The sequence below is a fragment of the Asterias amurensis genome, chromosome 5 (genome assembly GCF_032118995.1).
Source record: "Asterias amurensis chromosome 5, ASM3211899v1".
Classification (NCBI taxonomy): Eukaryota; Metazoa; Echinodermata; class Asteroidea; order Forcipulatida; family Asteriidae; genus Asterias; species Asterias amurensis.
Genome location: NC_092652.1, coordinates 1,430,174 through 1,449,402, shown reverse-complemented (window position 1 = coordinate 1,449,402; position 19,229 = coordinate 1,430,174). Strand labels below are relative to the sequence as shown.

The 19,229-nt window shown below is 39.0% G+C and overlaps 1 protein-coding gene across 1 annotated transcript; it reads left to right on the top strand.

Moving 5' to 3' along the window:
- Positions 1 to 2,462: 2,462 nt before the first annotated feature.
- On the top strand, positions 2,463 to 18,283 carry LOC139937070 (methanethiol oxidase-like). Its single transcript, XM_071932058.1, has 10 exons — positions 2,463 to 2,611; positions 7,560 to 7,723; positions 8,406 to 8,591; positions 9,546 to 9,669; positions 10,236 to 10,418; positions 11,048 to 11,229; positions 11,665 to 11,743; positions 14,863 to 14,984; positions 15,654 to 15,865; positions 17,106 to 18,283. Exons 1-10 carry the CDS (start codon positions 2,602 to 2,604, stop codon positions 17,284 to 17,286), a joined length of 1,443 nt encoding a protein of 480 aa, XP_071788159.1. The 5' UTR covers positions 2,463 to 2,601; the 3' UTR covers positions 17,287 to 18,283.
- The last annotated feature ends 946 nt before the right edge of the window (positions 18,284 to 19,229 follow it).

Sequence of the window (19,229 nt, the reverse complement as noted above, 5' to 3'; positions counted from 1 at the left end):
TTCAGAGCGGGCATTGACTTTGCATAGTCACTATGACGTCATCTTGATAGAAAAAAAGGGCCATAGCTATTTCCATGACTCCATGTTTAACCAATCATATTATAGGATTCTATATATGAGGAATATAATTAAAACTACGACTCCCGAGGCGAGGCGATCCCCGGGGCGTCCTCTTTTCCTGAGGCACAGCGGCCGACGCATGCGGATGTGTATGGGTCGTCGTGTCGAGCGACGTGTTACGCACAGCGTATACGGGTAGGTTTTGTCCAGAGCGGCGGTTTTTTTTCGGGGTGACAATTCGACTGCCTTGAGCAAGGCAATAGAGAGGCATGAAAAGAAGTGAACGAATTATGGTGTCCACAGCAACAATGCATGTTGCATTTTGTGTGAGTCACCTCTTTACGAAGCCTTATGGGCAAACATACGTACCTTTCCCTGGTAACAGGCATATTGCTATCGTGCCATACCACTTAACCAGACAAAACAGGTACCTGTCACAAAAGCAACCCCATGTCCGCTTACCCTAAATTACATAAGTATCGCTGGAGACGCCGAAAAAGGAAATACTCCCCCCCCCCAATCTCCCTCGTTACCTATGGAAAGAGATCTTGCGATGGCATGCGCATACTACTATACTAAGTACAACGAGGGCGTTCAATCAAATCAAACCAGATCAATCTAGTCCTTGATCGGTTTAAACTGCCGCACTTTTATACGCATTTTTATAACTAGTCTTTGGTTAAGACGCTCGTGGCTTTCCGGGTGGTATAGAACGCGAACAGCGCAACCAGTGCTAACAGACCAGAAAGTGTCATTATATCGTCGATTTTGTTCCCCTGGAGCCCCTTTCACACGACAAAAATATAGCCAGGGTCCCTTGCTACAAAATTTACGAGCATGGACCGTTTATGTGTTATCTCTGTGTGCGACTGATTTTGTGAGCTTTCACACTGCAAACAAAATAACAACCCTTGTGTGCCATGATACTATTGGTAATCCTGATCATCTCAAGTGGACATTAGCACCCACAATCGCATGCGCTGTATGGGCAACTTCACCCAGGACGTCGGTCAATAAACAAGGATTCATGAGCGCGTCACGTGGGTGTGTATAAACCTTTGTTTATGACCGGTAAAAAGTGTTAATTCGTGGGCGAGACACGCGACCTTGCACCTGTTCTTTTAAGACAGTTTCTTCATTCCTATTAGTCGAGAGCAACGGCTGAAACAATTGTGCCACATCACGCGATACGCGCAACGCGCACAGCATTCCCTTATAACATGGAGCAATGCTCCATGCTTATAAGGAGTTGTTTACCCGAGGGCGGCGGAGGGCTTTACCATTTCATAGCTGGAGGGGTGCTGTGTTGAAAGAAATCATTGAACAGTTATAATTTTTGGATTTATTTTACCTTTTGACCAAAAAGTGATGATTTTTTGACCGAAAAGGTATTTATGAATGTGAATCAAAGTGTGTTGAATCGGTTTTCAACTAGTGGCTTAAACCCGCCGAGGCCTGCCGTCGATTTTACACAGAGTTAGGACTCGTCTTATCTCGAGTTAGGACGAGTAACTCGTCTAACTTGGATTAAAGGAACACGTTGCCTTGGATCGGTCGAGTTGGTTTTTGAAAAGCGTTTGTAACCGTTTTTTATAAAATGCATATGGGTAGAAAGATGTTGTAAAAGTAGAATACAATGATCCACACAAACATGCCTCGAAATTGCGTGGTTTTCCTTTTACCTTGTCGACTAACACGTCGGCCATTTATGGAGGTCAAAATTTTGACTCCCATAAATGGCCGACCATGTTAGTTCGCACAGTAGAAGGAAAACCACGCAATTTCGCGGCAAACTTGTGTGGATCATTGTATTCTACTTTTAAAACATCTTTCCAACCATATGCATTTTATAAAAAACGGTTACAAACGCTTTTGTTTTGACCAACTCGTCCGATCCAAGGCAACGTGTTCCTTTAATCTTAAGGTCTGCATGCTACAGTGCAGGGTTGGGACTTGGCGTCCTAAGTCCTAAGATTAGTCTTAAGTTAAGAAGAGTTTTGTGAAATCGACGGACCTCGTTAACGCGTTGGGATTAAACCACTAGTTGAAAACCTCTTCACCACACATTGATTCCCTTATTCATTTCACACGATAGCGCATGTCCTTGGTCAACACTTCCGCTATTGTAAGATTTTGTCGTAGGGCCGGACCTCCGACAAAATGTAGCAATGTTGGACAAGATTTTTTAAGGGACCCTGGACACTGCAAAAATTGTTGTCCTTTCACACGAGGTACAATTTATAAATTTTTTACAACCATGCTACAATTTAGCAAGGGACCCTTGCTATTGCTCTCCCGTGAAAGGGGCTTAACACAGGTAAAGCAACGGTCGCACTGTATGTGTAATCCACACAGGAAACTACGAGCGACTTGACAAAAGGCTAATTCGGATAAAGGCCGAACTAGAGCTCTGCTCCACCACCACGTCGTAAGTGCACCGTCATTATCGTCGGTGTTGCTTGATCTCGCCGGTAGCTGTGAGGAGTAGGTGCTGTGTTCTGTTGTTCACCAGTTTGCCCGGACGTTTTAAGCACCGTAAAAATGGCTGGACGTAAGTTTTCATTTTTATTGGTTATTTTTTACACTTAAATCATGGAGGTAGGAATCAAGAACTTTGGAAGAGTTGGTAGCGGCGTTGAGCACCATGCACAGCGCCTGGTTCCGTGTATGCATTGAGAATGTACTGTGCACACGATCTCCGTGCACACAGAACACAACAGCATCGGATCGTGTCACATTGAAGTATTGAATTGAGTCTTGAGTAGTTTAATCCCTAAACAGCTCACGTAGGAAGCTAAACTGAAGACTAAAAACACTCGCTCTGTGTTTTTCACATTTTTTTCTCTCAAAAACTTGTCGACTGAAGCTGAAACTAGGCTAAAGGTAAATTACATAGGCCCTGCATCTTCATTCACAGTGAGTTTAATAGGAATTCGTGACATGGCCAAAAACTTGATCTAACCATGGAGGAATAAACCATGATCTAACAATGACAATATATTATTGTGAATGTAATAAGTGAGTGTTACTGTTAGTTAGCATGAGGTAGAAATAGCCCCTCCATGCTGTTAGTAAGAAACAAATCGTGAAGATCACAGATTACATAAAACTTACTCGGTCTAATGATGATAGGCCTAGTATATAGTAGAATATTATTCCGTGAAATTTGATTTCTGTCTGAAATGTCACATGTTGAGAACAAATAAGAAATTTAATTTCGTGTTTGGAGTTTATTGCTCAGTGAGCGTTTTGCTCTTTTTTTGCATTGATTTCATACCAATTAATAAAATAGTTAAGTAATCGATTTTTCACTATTTGTCAGCATATGTTTTATTAGCAAAACCAATTCTTTAATGTCCCTTCAAAAAGCCCGCTGGTGTGTTCTGTTGCCAGAACAAGAACAGTCACAGCACATTGTTATTTAATTTAAAACTATTGTTTTATTATATTTTTTGTTATAAAAAGATTGCTTGTTTCAAGGCCACCAAGTCTGTGTGTTATATAACAATATAATAGGGGATAAATCTGCAAGTTTGATCAAGGGATTATACACATCGATGTACGCTTAACTGGAAGCAAAGAACGAGAAATTAACTTAATCCCAGTCACCGTCACTTAACCATTGTCCGTGATGTAAGAACACTTAAAGTGTGTTTTTCGAATAGCAAGTAAACTGACTCGGTAACTGTAATTAATGTGGGGTTTCACATTTGACATTATTTTTTATTAAATTAATGTTAGATCAACATAGGCTTACAAACTTCTAGTGTCCCTAAAAACAACCACATCATCCGAACGTACATTATCGGTATCTGCTACCAAACTCTGGAACTCTAATAACCCATCCCAGCTACAGAATCTCTGGACTTGTGCAACATTCTGCTTAAAGCCATGGACACTTTCGGAACAGAAAAAAAAGTTCACAGATTTACAAATAACTTTACAGAAGGTAATGGTGAAAGACTTCACTTGAAATATTATTCAATGAAATGCTTTACTTTTTGAGAAAACATTAAAACAATTATCAATTCTCAGTATAGAGAATTACGGATTTATTTTAAACACATGTCATGAGTCATGACACAGCGAAACTTGCGGAAACAGGGGTGGGTTTTCCCGTTATTTTCTCCCGACTCCGATGACCGATTGAGCCTAAATTTTCACAGGTTTGTTAGTTGTGATACACAAAATGTGGGCCTTGGATAATACTGTTTACTGAACGAAAGGGTCCAATGGCTTTAAAAGCACTGGACACCTTTGGTTGTCAAAGAATTCTCAGTCGGTGTATCTCAACATGCATAACATAACAAATCTGTGGTGGTTATCGAAGAGACTAATGGACAGCCTAAGCACCGAGCACAAATGGATTTTGCCACCCACCTTCCAGGGACAACAGCATGCTTTTAGGAGAGTAAACTACTGTAATGTGAAACTGAAATTGAATCTGAATTATATAGCCGGCAAAGCGTCCTTAGTGGAAACAGCACACCAATAGTTGAAACCAACTTGTATAACCCAATTTTGAAACAGAAAGTATTATAAAATTAATGGATTAAAGGAACACGTTGCCTTGGATCGGACGAGTTGGTCTATTAAAAGCGTTTGAAACCGTTTGTTATGAAATGCATATGGTTAGAAAGATGTTTTAAAAGTAGAATATAATGATCCACACAAGTATCACTCAAAATTGCACGGTTTTCCTTTTACGTCGCAAACTATCACGGTCGGCCATTTATGGGAGTCAAAATTTTGACTCCCATAAATGGCCGACCGTGTTAGTCGACAGGGTAAAAAAAAAAACATGCAATTTCGAGGCATGTTTGTGTGGATCATTGTATTCTACTTTTAAAACATCTTTCCAACCAAATGCATTTTATAAAACACTGTTACAAACGCTTTTTATAGACCAACTCGTCCAATCCAAGGCAACGTGTTCCTTTAAATGCATGGTTACAATTGGGTAAAGATTGTGATCCATCACAGAAAATGGGCCCCTCAACTCTTGCTGAAAAACATGTCAAAATATACCATTGTTATCCATTAGAGACGTTTTGCATAACTTTGGGAAGAGGAATAAAAATTCCAGAGTAGGTATCGAGACGCCAGAAGCTTAGTTTTTGACAATCACTTTATATTATACTTTTTTTAATCAGTAACTCTCACCCGGCTTGGCCTGCACGTTCCCGGCCTTTGTGGGACTTTCCACTTTCTTTGCCTCCTGCAGGCTTTGTCGTGGTTTTCCTCCATGTTTTTTAATACTTTATTTCATTCCCCTGCCATTGTTGTTGTTTTTGTACTTGTCATTCTGTGAATGCTTTGCAACCTTAGGAAAAAATGTATGGATATTTTTGTGCATAACTCATTTTATGCAGAGATTCATGGTTTGGTGAATGAAGTGGTTGGTTTTGGCAAAAACAACTTTTTATCCCTTTGATCACCATCAGCGCATGGAGACTGTTTTGACCGAGGACACCACTCCAAAATAGGAGTTTTGTGTACAGGCAATTGGTATTTGTCACTATAACCATAACCCAGTTCTATTGTGTGCTGTCTGACAGCTTCCGTACATAGATTTTCTTATGAATTATGTCATTTGTGCATCGCTGAGTATTGTGGCGATAAAACGTTAACCTTTTGAACTGAATGCATATCAGAGCATGACTGGTACGACATCGCTAAACAAACAATAACACAATAGCAGTGCGTCGGGTGAGTTGGTAATTATTTAACATGTTTACGCCGGAGACCTATAACAAAAGAGGACAATTTAAAATAGGGTCCATCCACAGTTGGAAAACGTGTACAAAACCAATGGGAGCTGTTGCAAAACGGAAAACAAAAGAGGGAAATTGGATGTCCACGGGCATGCAGTGTGCACTTTGGCAAAAAAATATTTTTAAAAATATAAAAAATTACGCCGCCCCATCATACTGGGAGAAATTTCATTTTTCTAAGAAAATTCCACCTTTTCATGGAATCGCCCAATAATGTGTAATTTTTTTAAAAATGTTATTAAAAAAGTGTACTTTTCCATGCGCCTTTGAACAGCTTTGTCTGGAATTGGCGCGTTATAAATCATTTTTTATTATTAATATCAATTAAAAAATCAAGAGGACACTTAAAAAAAAAACCGATGATTTCTGAGATTTGACATTGCAATCATACAAAAAGTAACGGTAAATGGAAGTTTAAATAATGTCCATAAGATTATAGGCCTAGTTATAATATTTGTTTCTTATTTTTGTTGACTCACGTCACGTACGGTTATTTTGCATGAAAACTGCATTAGAAGACGGTGCCACATCCTTGAAGACGCGCTGCAAGACATCGATCGCTTGACTAATATTTTAAAGCACCATCTTTGAAAACTCTGATGATGGAAACAGAGAACAGCAACTAAAAAGCTGAATCTGGGGAAACCAAAGACTGGCTTATGATTTATTACAAATGTGGGTTAAAATTACTTACATAGATGCGCAGTCGGTTATAATACACATTGACATGCAGCTAGGATGAATTGAATTGAATGGTTTATTCGTCAAGTATATAAAAATACATGAAATTTAGTAGTTAACAAACAAAGTAGTTAAACGCCCGAGGCTGATCATTCATTGAGGAGATGGACAGAGTATGCCGCAGTATGGTATGAAGGAGTTCAGGTACCAGGGGTGGATTTCACAAAGAGTTAGGACTAGTCTTATCTCGAGTTAGGACCAGTTACTTGTCCTAACTTAGGACCAGAATGACAGTGGTTGCCCCCCATGATGACACATTTTTGTTCGATTCAATTCAATTTTATTGGTCCTACCATGGAGGAAATTCATTTTGCATACATGCAATACAAGAAAAATTAATAACACACAATCATAAATAAAGACTGGAAATAAATAATATTAATTAATCAGAAAACTACACAATAAACCCACTGAACAACATCTAAGCAGAAAGTAAACAAAGTAGTTAAACACCCGAGGCTGATCATTCATTGAGGAGATGGACAGAGTATGCCGCAGTATGGTATGAAGGAGTTAAGGTACAAGAGTTGGGACTAGTCTTATCTCGAGTTATCACCAGTTACTTGTCCTAACTTAGGACCATCCATGCAATTTGTATATCTCCTAGGACTAGTCCTAAGTTAGGACAAGTTAGGACAACCCTTTGTGAAATCGACCCCTGTTTGTTTTGCATCGAAGTGACTGCCATCTCCTACCACTTCGTTAGTTTGTTGAATAATTTGTTTAATGGATGGTTGGTGTTACTTTTGACTGCCTCTGCTTTAGATCCAACCTTCTCTTTTGAATTGAAAAAGCTCGAAGAATTCTTCTAGTTTCGTTGTATCCATCCCATAGACTGATTTCACGGATTTCTGACAGCATTCCCCACCACTTGAAAATTGCCTTGCCTCGTCAAATAATAATGTCCTAGAAAACCCAATATTTATAAAGATAAATTCTCAGTTTTTTTTTTAATTCTGAAATTGACCTTTCATTTGATTCCAGTATGCAAAGGGAAGGGACCAGGCTACCGAAGCCCCCAGGAGGCCATGAAGGGACCAAGGGAGGAGCTTGTCTACTTGCCATGTATCTATCGCAACACAGAAGTCAAGAAACCAGACTACCTATCAACCGTTGATGTCGATCCCAAGTCGACCACATTTTGTCAGGTAGGATTGCACATCTATCCAGCTACTAACTTGTCAAAGCCTATTAAGCATCTAGACAAGGGTGCGGGTGCCGACGGTGGACAGTTTGTGTGCTCAGTGGGTGCCAATATATGTTCAAAAAATAGAGATATGTGCAAGTAAAAAATAAAAACATGACTCTTGATGCCTGGCATCTGATGGCCTCCTTGAACTGCTCCAAGGTGGGCAGCTCGGTGATGTCTTGAGGAAGCTCATGCCAGTTTTTTTTGGGTGGGAGGGAAGATGAAGTGATTGACTCCCATCTTTGATGTACATGTAGAACAATGGAAAAGGGACCGCGTGTATATACACGAGGAAATTGTAAATTTCTACTGGAGGATTTCAATGCCACTAAGGCAATGACCAGGGGGCATGAAGGCAGTTGCTTTCGCTGCCTCAGTGAAGTATCATCAGGCCAATGTTAGGGGATAACTCTTTAGTGAAAACATGATTAATGAGAACCAGTCAAACTTCACTCCAAGGCTGTCTGGCTAGCAAGTTCATTGTTGAAAAGCATCTATATTTTGTATGATATAACAGGTACTTGTGAAAAAGCTTACAGGCTAGTGAAATGATAAAACTACCTGGTGACTAGAAAATTGAAGGGCAAACCATGAATTGTCTGTTATAATTTTATACTTTTGTTTACATTCTCTCCTCATAGGTGATCCATCGTTTGCCGATGCCTCATGTCAACGATGAACTTCATCACAGCGGCTGGAACACCTGCAGTAGTTGCTATGGTGATGAGTCGATGTGTCGCAACCGTCTCATTCTTCCATCGCTGTACTCCTCTCGTATTTATGTGATTGACACTGGAACCGAGCCACGCAAACCCCGCCTCTTCAAGGTAAATTGGATGTTGTAGATGTCACTTCCACCTGGGCCCAATTTCATGGCTCTGTTTGTTGTAAGCACAGAATCGGCGCTTAAGGAAGCGTGGAATTCTGTGCTTACGGCAAGCGTACTTCACGGGTTTTGGCTTCTGCGAGTGCGGACTCAATGTTACTAGGCATTCTACATTTATAATGCTAGCGCAGAAGTTCAACGTTCGCAGTAAGCATGGAATCGTGATCATAAGCGCAGAATTCGGCAGTCAGCAGAGCCATGGAATTGGGCCCTACTCACTTGGTCCTTTACCTTTGTCGGCTACTTTTTTTTTTTTTTTTTTTTGCTCCTCCCCCAATTTTTTTTGCCACCTCCAATTTTCTACAAACTAAAGTACTGTATATTTCTTGATAATTTTACCTTGATATCAGCATTGCATTGACAAAACCAGTCTATGACCTATGACCCTACCTTTTTATTTGTTTGATGCCTTTATTTCTAGCCCTCATTCTTCTGGTTCAGGACCAAAATATGACTCAGTTGTCTGTACCTTCTTGTATGTTTGTTTACCTCTCATGTCTTTAGGTTATTCATGAACAGTGGTCCACTGTGCACAGGGAATTTACACCAAAACACATCGGATGTGTGAAAATGGACATACCATGGGGGAAAAGCCACTCTTACTCTGGAGTAGGGATAAACATTTAAACCCTGGAGTACATGTGTTATTGAAATCACAACCGGAACCATGTGGACTTAGGGACCTAGGCAGGGACTCTGTGAAAATGCGCTGGTGTAACTGGGGGGGGGGGCACATGGATAAGAGATACAGTGTATAAGGGCCAAAGGGGTCAGGGGGAGGTGGAGGGATGAGGCTGGTTTGACTTCAAAAAGTAGGAAACACAAATGACAAGAACAAATGGGAAGAGGGAGAAAAGTTATTAATTTGTGAATGTTTTGAATTTCTGACAATTAGGTTGTTGAACCGGAAGAGGTCGCCAAGTCAGGACTGGCTGTCCCACACACCACTCACTGTTTGGCAGACGGACAAATCATGATTAGCTCAATGGGCGATGCTAAACAACCCGGGGAGGGCAAAGGTTAGCTTTTGAATAAGCCATTGGTGTGTTCGATTTGAAGATTGTCTGCTAGTATGCGGTGCTTAAGTTACCTTTCTGAATTCCTCAGACTATCGAGAAAGTTGGTATGTCACATTCAAGGCAAGGTTTTGCAAAGTTACGTAAGGTGAACACCCAAGTGACCCAAAAATGCTTGAACTTTTTATGGCCTAAAATAAAATTTACTTTACTTTATGCAAGATACAGTGTTTTTCCAAAACCATCATGATCATGATGATGTTCCTTGTTTCCACTTGCACATGACGCAACTACTCTCTTTCATGGATGTGATTTATCCAGTTTTTTATTAAGAATTTTTTTATAAAAATAAATAAATATTTAATAACTAAGATCAATTTCATAAGAAAATGAAGATAAAACAATAGGAACACCCAGATTGCAGGGTAGGGCTTCAAAAACAAAGATAAAAGTGTATTTATGCAGGTTTCACACTTTGAAGCTTTCGTGCTCTCAAGCTTTCACACTTAGCGCTGTTAGGTATTTTTTTTTCAACAGCCAACAGCCTCTTTGTTTTGATGACTTTGTAGGTGGATTTATAATCTTAGACGGGAAGGACTTCTCCGTTACTGGGAACTGGGAGAAAGAAGGGAACACCACACCATTTGGATATGACTTCTGGTATCAGCCGTTTCATAACGTCATGATCAGCACTGAGTGGGGAGCACCTAAGGCCTTCCTGAAAGGTTTTGATCCTGCAGATTATGCAAACGGTAATAAGACAAAATCTTAATATTTTAGATGTTAACTTTGCATGGCTATGTGTTAGCAGCTGTCGATTTCACAAAACTCTTCATAACTTAAGATTAATCTTATGACTTAGGACGAGTCCCAACCCTGCACTGTAGCATGCAGATCTTAAGATTAATCCTAAGTTAGGATGAGCTACTTGTCCTAGCCCGGGATAAGGCGAGTCCCAACTCTTTGTGAAATCGACGGCAGGGCTAGTAAACACCACTTCTCAACTTGCCTTTTGGGCTATTAAAAACTGTGCAACCTCTTTGCTTAAAATGTTCATAATATGTCTTTGATTTATATGTGAATATTACACTTTTTAAATTTGTTAATATATTTTTGAGTGTTATTTGCCTATCATACTGACTGAGGATGCTACCAGTAATGCATCAGAATGATATATTTATGACAATACATGTTTAAAATCAGGGCTACTAAAACTTCCCGTGGGCAAGTTAAACCCAGAGTTTATTAGTCCGGTTGGCTACTTAACAAAAAGCTTCAGACCCAAGGCCTGAGTATGAAAATTGCAATTGATGATGTTAAAGCACTCAGTCATCGAAATATTACACAAATTAATGTAAAATGTCTTATTAACAAATTTTAGGTCTTTACGGTCATACTCTTCATGTCTGGGACTGGGAGAAGCACACCTTGATTCAAGACATCGATCTAGGAGATGAAGGAGCTATTCCTCTGGAGATTCGCTTTCTTCACAACCCTCTTGCCACCGAGGGCTTTGTTGGATGTGCACTCAGCTCCAATGTCTTCCGATTCTTCAAGACTAAAGTAAGCCAGTTGGATTAGTACAACATTGAGTCAAATTAAGAGAGGGGGGGGGGAACTATGGGTTCTTATGTACTTTAAAGGCAGAGTGTACTTTTGGTAATTTACTCCACAAGTTAGTGAGCATAAAAACTTACTTGGTAAAGAGCAGTAGAGAGCTGTTGACATTATTCAACATTGTTACAAACTACCCATCTTTGTCAGTTCGTGGCGTTGCCAACATTTTTATTTGAAAACCACTTTCAAACAAGTCAAATTCCCTCCAGAATCTCCCAGTTTGGGCATGACAGCAATTAGTGCAATCAGAGTTGTGCATAAAACAAAGTTGTGTCTTTCGATACAAGTCACTCTATGTATCCAATAACATTTATGAATCTAAATAGGGTGTTTTTCCAAACTACATTGAACGCTTTTTTTGTATGTTTTAATTATTCTTAGAAAGGTGACTGGGCTGCCGAGAAGGTGATTGATATTCCAGCTAAGAAGGTGGAAGGTTGGGCCTTACCTGATATGCCAGGTAAGTTACCAACCTTTATAGTCTCTTGCAAAAGCCACAGAACTTCTGAGATGGGTTAAATATGAATTGCTGGTAGAAAACATTGGCTTAGAGGAGAATTGATTTATAAGACCTAGAAAGACCCAGTCAGCTTAGAGCAGAAAGGACTTAAAGGAACCTGTTGCCTTGGATCGGCCGAGTTGGTCTTTGAAAAGCGTTTGAAACTGTTTGTTGTAAAATGCATATGGTTAGAAAGATATTTTAAAAGTAGAATACAATGGTCCACACAAACATGCCTCGAAATTGCACGGTTTTCCTTTTACTGTGCAAACTAACACAGTCGGCCATAAATGGCCGACCGTGTTAGTCGACGAGGTAAAAGGAAAACCGTGCAATTTTGAGGCATGTTTGTGTGGATCATTGTATTCTACTTTTAAAACATCTTTCCAACCATCTGCATTTTATAACAAACGGTTACAAACGCTTTTTGTAGACCAACTCGTCCGATCCAAGGCAACGTGTTCCTTTAAAAGACCTAGAAAGACCCAGTCAGCTCAAAGTAGAAAGGAGTTGCTCAGAGCAGTGACTTTCACCCCTGATTATAACAGCTGGTCACTGGGCCATTTTATTTAATTCTGCCGAATATGTAAGGCACCACAAGCTAAGTCAATCACAAGAACCATCTCTGACCTCACAGGTACCCATTTACCCCTGGGTAAAGAGAAGCAACTACATATATGGTAAAGCATCCTACTTAAATATTATTATTATTATTATTATTATTATGGCTTATTTATTAACTGCACTGGCGGCCAAGCAGGCCGAAAAAAGTACATTTACCACTAAAAATAGTTTGTTTAAAAAATGTATATATATCGTCAGCGTTTTCACGAAGTAGCACTGTACGTGCTTAAGGATTTTTTTTTTTTTTTTACATTTCTGTTGATAATTCATGAAGACCTACAATTTCATAAAGTTTCAAAGCTCAGACAGCTCGGACAGTCAAAGTATGGTAAAAACGTTTTCACGAAGTAGCACAGCAGTTGTGTGAGTGCATGCGCGCTGACCTAGTTTCATAAAGTAAAACAAAATGCTGTGTTGTAGTATAGGCGGGTGCTACTTCGTGAATACGCAAAAAGATGTATTTCGCACTTTTTTGGTTTCACGAAGTAGCACGGAGCTTCTCTCGTGTCTGTGTCCATAATTAATTATGCAAATGAGTCTAAAAAAGTGTTCAACTTCAGAGGCCGTTTTCTCTGATTGCTATTTTTTGCTGGTATAGCAGTGAGTGCTACATGTGAAAGCGCTGACGATATATAAATATGTAATTTTTTAAAATTAATTGCAAGAACAACCCAAAAGCACATTTAAAAGCTTGAATCAACACTGGTGGTCAGGCAGTCCAAAAAGAACGTATTAAAAGTAAAACTGGTACAAATAGAACAAAATTTTACATACAAGATTACAAACCACAATAAAACCACAAAAGCAATTACAAAAAGCTCGAAAGCTACGTGAGAAAGGCACTAAAAAGATTAAATTTAAAACCCCCCATAAATGCACAGCAAATGTATGGTACTCATCTGGAACAAATGAATCTATGGCAAACTACACATTTATGGCAAACTACGAATGATGTAAGGAATAGTGGAGATTTTGTATCTATCTGTTCGACACTTGGGCATGAGGAGACCAGACAGGGTACTAGATCTTAGCTGTCTCCTAGAGATACTCTCTCGATATGGTGGTAGAAAGTCCCTGAATCTAGCTGAGTGAAGTAACTTCACACCAAACTTGTACACTAGGTCTTCACGCCTGGCTTTAAGGGATTGGATACCAAGTGTAGCTAGTGTTGAAGTGTACGAGCTGTACTGGTGACCAAGAGTGATACGAATCGCACGTTTCTGATTACTCTCAATGGAATTCGCTTGTTGGACTGTAATTGAACTGTGCCAGACCTGGCAAGCATGCTCCAAGATAGGATAATGTAACAAGTATATATAATTATCATATCTGAAATAGGCACATTGGATTTTTTGAGAAAGCATAATGTATACAGTTAAGGGGAAGCCTTAGAGACAATATCCTTAATGTGAATGTCCCATCTCAAGTTGTTCTGAACAGTAACAACTAGTAATTTCATGGATGTAACACAATCAAGCTCTATTGCATCTAGGGTATTTAAAGTTAATGGAATGTCCCGCTTTAAGAAGCTAATTGACATGGTATGGCATTTTGAGGAATTTGGCTTATAACGCCATTGTTCTTACACCAATCTGATAGTTCATTGAGGTGATTTTGCATATTAGACTGTTCACCATGCTGAACGACTTCACCGAGAGTCAAGTCATCAACATACTTCCAACGTCTCCAGCACCCTGCTGATGCGTCGTTTATCAAAACCAGGAACAAGATCGGACCCAATTTTGTGCCCTGAGGCACACCACACGAGATTCCCTGACTGGAGGAAAGGTGGCCATTGAGTTTGGTGTTCTGGGTCCGCTCAGCAAGGAAACTGCAGATGACAGGAATGATGGATCTCCTGACTCCAAGATCAATCAGTTTGGTGTTCTGGGTCCGCTCAGCAAGGAAACTGCAGACGACAGAAATGATGGATCTCCTGACTCCAAGATCAATCAGTTTTCTAATCACAACATTATGGTTGACATGGTCAAACGCTTTAGTGAAATCGACAGTACACAGGTTGGCATAGTGACCTGGTTTATCAAGTCCTTTGTGAATAAAGTCAAGCATATCTATGAGGTAGTGCGAAGTGGAACTCCCTTTGACATTGCCGAACTGCTTGACACTATCAGTGGACACTATGATGACTCGCCCACCATGGCCCAGTTTCACAGAACTACTTTTAAAAGCAGAAAATATCACTTAACAATTATCTGCTGAGCAGAAATGAGCAGGATACCAGTCACAGATTGTACATATGACATGGTAGTTTGGCTGGTAACCATATTCTGGTAAGCGATATTTCATTGTGCTTAGCTACTTTTTGTGCTTAAGCAGCTCTGTGAAATTGGGCTCTAAATTAATTCGATCACTAAACTTCTCTGCCACGGCTTGCCAAAAGACAATGAAGTTGTATACCTTTAACATTATTGCAAAACTGTTTTTTTCTGCTTTAGGGCTGATCACGGACATTCTGATTTCGATGGATGATCGCTTTGTGTATTTTAGTAACTGGATTCATGGTGACATCAGACAGTATGACATCACAGATACTGCTCATCCAAAACTCGTTGGTCAGGTAGGTAGTTGATGATTCGCAGGACTTCATAAATATAAACCCTCCTTTGCTAAAATATACTTTCCTTCTCTCATGACTCAAAGGATTTGGGTACTTTTTGTAACACAAAACACAACGTCCACAGATTTATGTTTAACTTACACAATTATTGTAGAAAGTTTACCTTGAAATATTTCGAGCTGAGGTGTTTTTGAGAAATGAGTAAAACAATGTAACGAAAATACATTTTATGTGCTAAAATAATGAACGCTTTTAGAGATGATTTTTTTTTTGTGACTTGTTTTACTCATTTCTCAAAAACTACAGCACCTCAGCAAGTAATATTTTAAGGTAAGCTTTCTACCATCATTATCTTCAAACTGTGCAAGTTTAATGTAAATCCTACGGACATTGTGTTGTGTGTCCTACAAAACGTACCCAGACCCTTTAAAGGCCAAGTATACCTATGGTTTTTGAAACTAACAACTTGAGACTTGTGAAAATTGGACTTGTGACTTGAGCAACAAATGACTTGTGATTTGACTGGACTTGAGAAAAATTTACTTGGTTACAACACTGACATTTATCTTTTCTATTTTAGGCATTAGAATCCCTTTTTCTAAAGTTATATGTTTTTAGAATCCCTTTTTCTAAAGTTATATGTTTTTTTCCATTACTTTTAATCTTCAGATTTTCCTTGGAGGATCGGTATGCACAGATGGCCAAGTGAAAGTAACTGACGATAAAGAGTTATCTAAACAGCCTGATCCATTGTTCATGAAAGGTAAAAGAATCAATGGTGGTCCTCAGATGATCCAGCTTAGCTTGGACGGCAAACGTCTCTATGTCACCAACTCTCTCTACAGTGCATGGGATAAGCAATTTTATCCAGATATGTGCAAGTAAGTTGTTATCCAAACCTGTTCATGTTTGTTGTGTTGTCATTTAGTCTACGAGAAAAGACTCTGCTAGGGTCAAAACATCAGGTCAATTATTATTTTTTACAATAATAAAAACAATACTGTCTGAGTACCTATAGCACTTGTTCACATCCGTAGGGGCATATTTAAGCACTCAGTATGTTTTCCTGCAAGGTGTGTGGACCAACGTTTTGAAGTATGAGACCTACTCCTTTATATACCTTTATCTTAGTGTGGCCATCTTGATTTTACTTCATTCCAACTCATTGTAACCGAACTGAGGCTGGACGAAATAATAGTCGGGTGCCATGTTTGCGCAATGAGTGTTAGCATTCATTATTGCTATGTAAACAGGGAACATGAACAAGTTGGTGACACAGCGTGAAAAAGGTCTTTATCTTCTAGTACGTGCTAATCCACCAATCAGAGGCTCGAAGTACTAGGGGGATATAGTCCTCTGTTGTATATTCTACTTCCTCTGTTTTTATTACACAGTGCGTATTGTGAATGTCATTATGTCACACTCCATATACAGACAGTGCAAAAATAACATTCTAAACTTTGTGCGCGTGCATGCTGTTCGTCGCGAAATAACGCTCTTGCGGGTTGCAAGTGAGACTGGAAGATGAATTCGTTATCATACGGCATGGAAATACAAAAAAAATAGCGCGTTTGTGTCCCATATCCAACTCGGCCTCGTTGGCTACGGGACGCAGAAGCGCTATATTTGTTCGTATTCCACTCCTGGCGCTTGTGTGATAACTTAATAATAGCACAATGTAATGGTTCACAAGGTGCTATGGCACAATATGCTGCCAGTCAGACCAGGAATACCAGGACAAACCCCTTGTCTTTATGATAAGTGCACTGGGTTGTTTTAAGTTCATTACACAACACACAGGGTGTACAGCTTTACATCCCATCTGAAGGACACAGCAATAGTGTTAAGTGTCATGTTCACGGGAATCAGGAAAGTACTGAGGGGGACAGTTCTTTACACACATTAGTATATGGGTAAAAACAAATAATATACTCTGAATGCTGTTGTTTTTTGTTTGAGAAGATAGAATTATCAATATTTTTCCCTCTCTATTCATTTTTTTTCCCACTACACTTAGTTTCCTGTTTATGTTTGTTATATTGTCATTTAATCTTCAAGAAAGACTTTGCTAGGGTCAAAACGTCATGCCATTCACTATTTGTTGTATTTTTGTTTTGTCAGGAGTGGCTCTGTGATGCTACAGATCGATGTCAATACTGAGGTAGGTGGCCTGACAGTCAACAAAGATTTCTTGGTTGACTTTGGTAATGAGCCAGAAGGTCCGGCCCTCGCTCATGAGATTCGTTATCCAGGAGGTGATTGTACTTCTGATATCTACCTAGCTTCAACTGCTAGCCTGTAGAGATCGATCGTCATTAAGTAAAGCCCGCGAATACTTCCTGCGATATGAATGTTGACGTCACAAATTCACAACAAATAATTTGCATCAGTTGAAATTTTGTCAACTCCTGTGAAACATTTACAGCGAAAACAGAGATGTGACGTCAAAATACACTTCACATTCACATTTGCAGGAAGTATGAACCAGGCATAAGGCATGGTGTAACCTACATGTTATCTTCATTATGTTCTGGGAATCTCGGGGTTTTTTTTGGGGGGGGGGCTGGGTAGGGTGGATTGGGGTTTACGTCAGTACATTAGCGTCCATTTTCAGTAGTTGTCAAAGTGTTTGTGATCCGACATTACATGAAGATACAAACCAAATGAAACTGCACAATTAGTCAATTGTTTTACTCATTGTCAAGGGGAAGTTTTCTACTATGGGCATCTTTATGCTATTAGTGTGAATCTGTGGAAATCAATTTTTGTGCACATGCTTTAAAGAACAGCTTGAATGAAAACGGCAACAAGTGACCTTTTCTGAAATTCATTCCAAATGTGTTCAGTCAATAAAGAAATTGGGTCCACATGAGAGTAAACAGATTTTAATTGTAAACAAAAACAATCAATTTGAATACCCCCTCCAGTGTTTTTCAGAAAGATTCGCGAAAAGCCTTGTTGGGTCATTACCTGTTTTGTCATTTGTGGGAGCTCTGTTTTGTTGCAACAAAGAGGCATAACAAAGCATTGTCTCACAAATTATTTCAAAGTACCTCAACTCCTTCATCCCATACTCCGTCCGTCTCCTCAACCATGTTTAACTACTTTGTTTACTTTCTGCTTAGATGTAGTTTTCAGTATAATTAAATTGTGGTTTATTAGTAATGTAGTTTTCCGATTAATTAATATTTCCAGTAGTTTATATATGATTGTGTGTTTTTTATTTTTCTTTCTGTATTGCATGTATTCAAACAGAGTTTCCTACATGGTGGGACAAATAAAAATTGAATTGAATTGAATTGAATTGAATTGATTTTGACGCACTCAATTCATAAGGTTGGGGCCTAATTTTGGTGATGTCACAATACTAAACATGCAAGATAGCGAAACCTTAAGATGATGATCTTCTCTTTTTAAGAAAACATGCTAAGGGATTATTTGCTCTAAAAATTAACATTGAAAAGAGGCTGATAGAAATATCCTGCTACAAAGGTCACAAAGTTCAAAAGTAGAAGTGAGTAACAATGAAATGAATTATATGATATTTTCAAAGTTTTTTTTTTTTAATTTACAATATCTGCATAAGTTAGATGCCAATGATGATGATAGATGACAATATATTTTTGTAAATCAGTGTATGCCACTAAAGGAACACGTTGCCTTGGACCGGACGAGTTGGTCAAAACAAAAGCGTTTGTAACCGTTTTTTTTATAAAATGCATATGGTTGGAAAGATGTTTTAAAAGTAGAATACAATGATCCACACAAGTTTGCCTCGAAATTGCGTGGTTTTCCTTCTATTGTGCAAACTAACATGGTCGGCCATTTATGGGAGTCAAAACTTTGACCCCCATAAATGACGTGTTAGTCGACGAGGTAAAAGGAAAACCACGCAATTTCGAGGCATGTTTGTGTGGATCATTGTATTCTACTTTTACAACATCTTTCTACCCATATGCATTTTATAAAAAACGGTTACAAACGCTTTTCAAAGACCAACTCGACCGATCCAAGGCAACGTGTTCCTTTAATGATTAAAAAAAATGAAATGAAATGAAATAATGTCAGAGTAATCAATCTATTTTTGAAGGTAATTTTTGTGGAAATGATTTATGAATAAATAACTTAATTGGTTTTTAAGATGTTCAGAACTAAACATGTAATGTTTAAATATTTACTTGGAGGCTTGCACATTTATTGATATATATTTGAATATTTTATATAATCAATTTTAGAAAGGGTTTG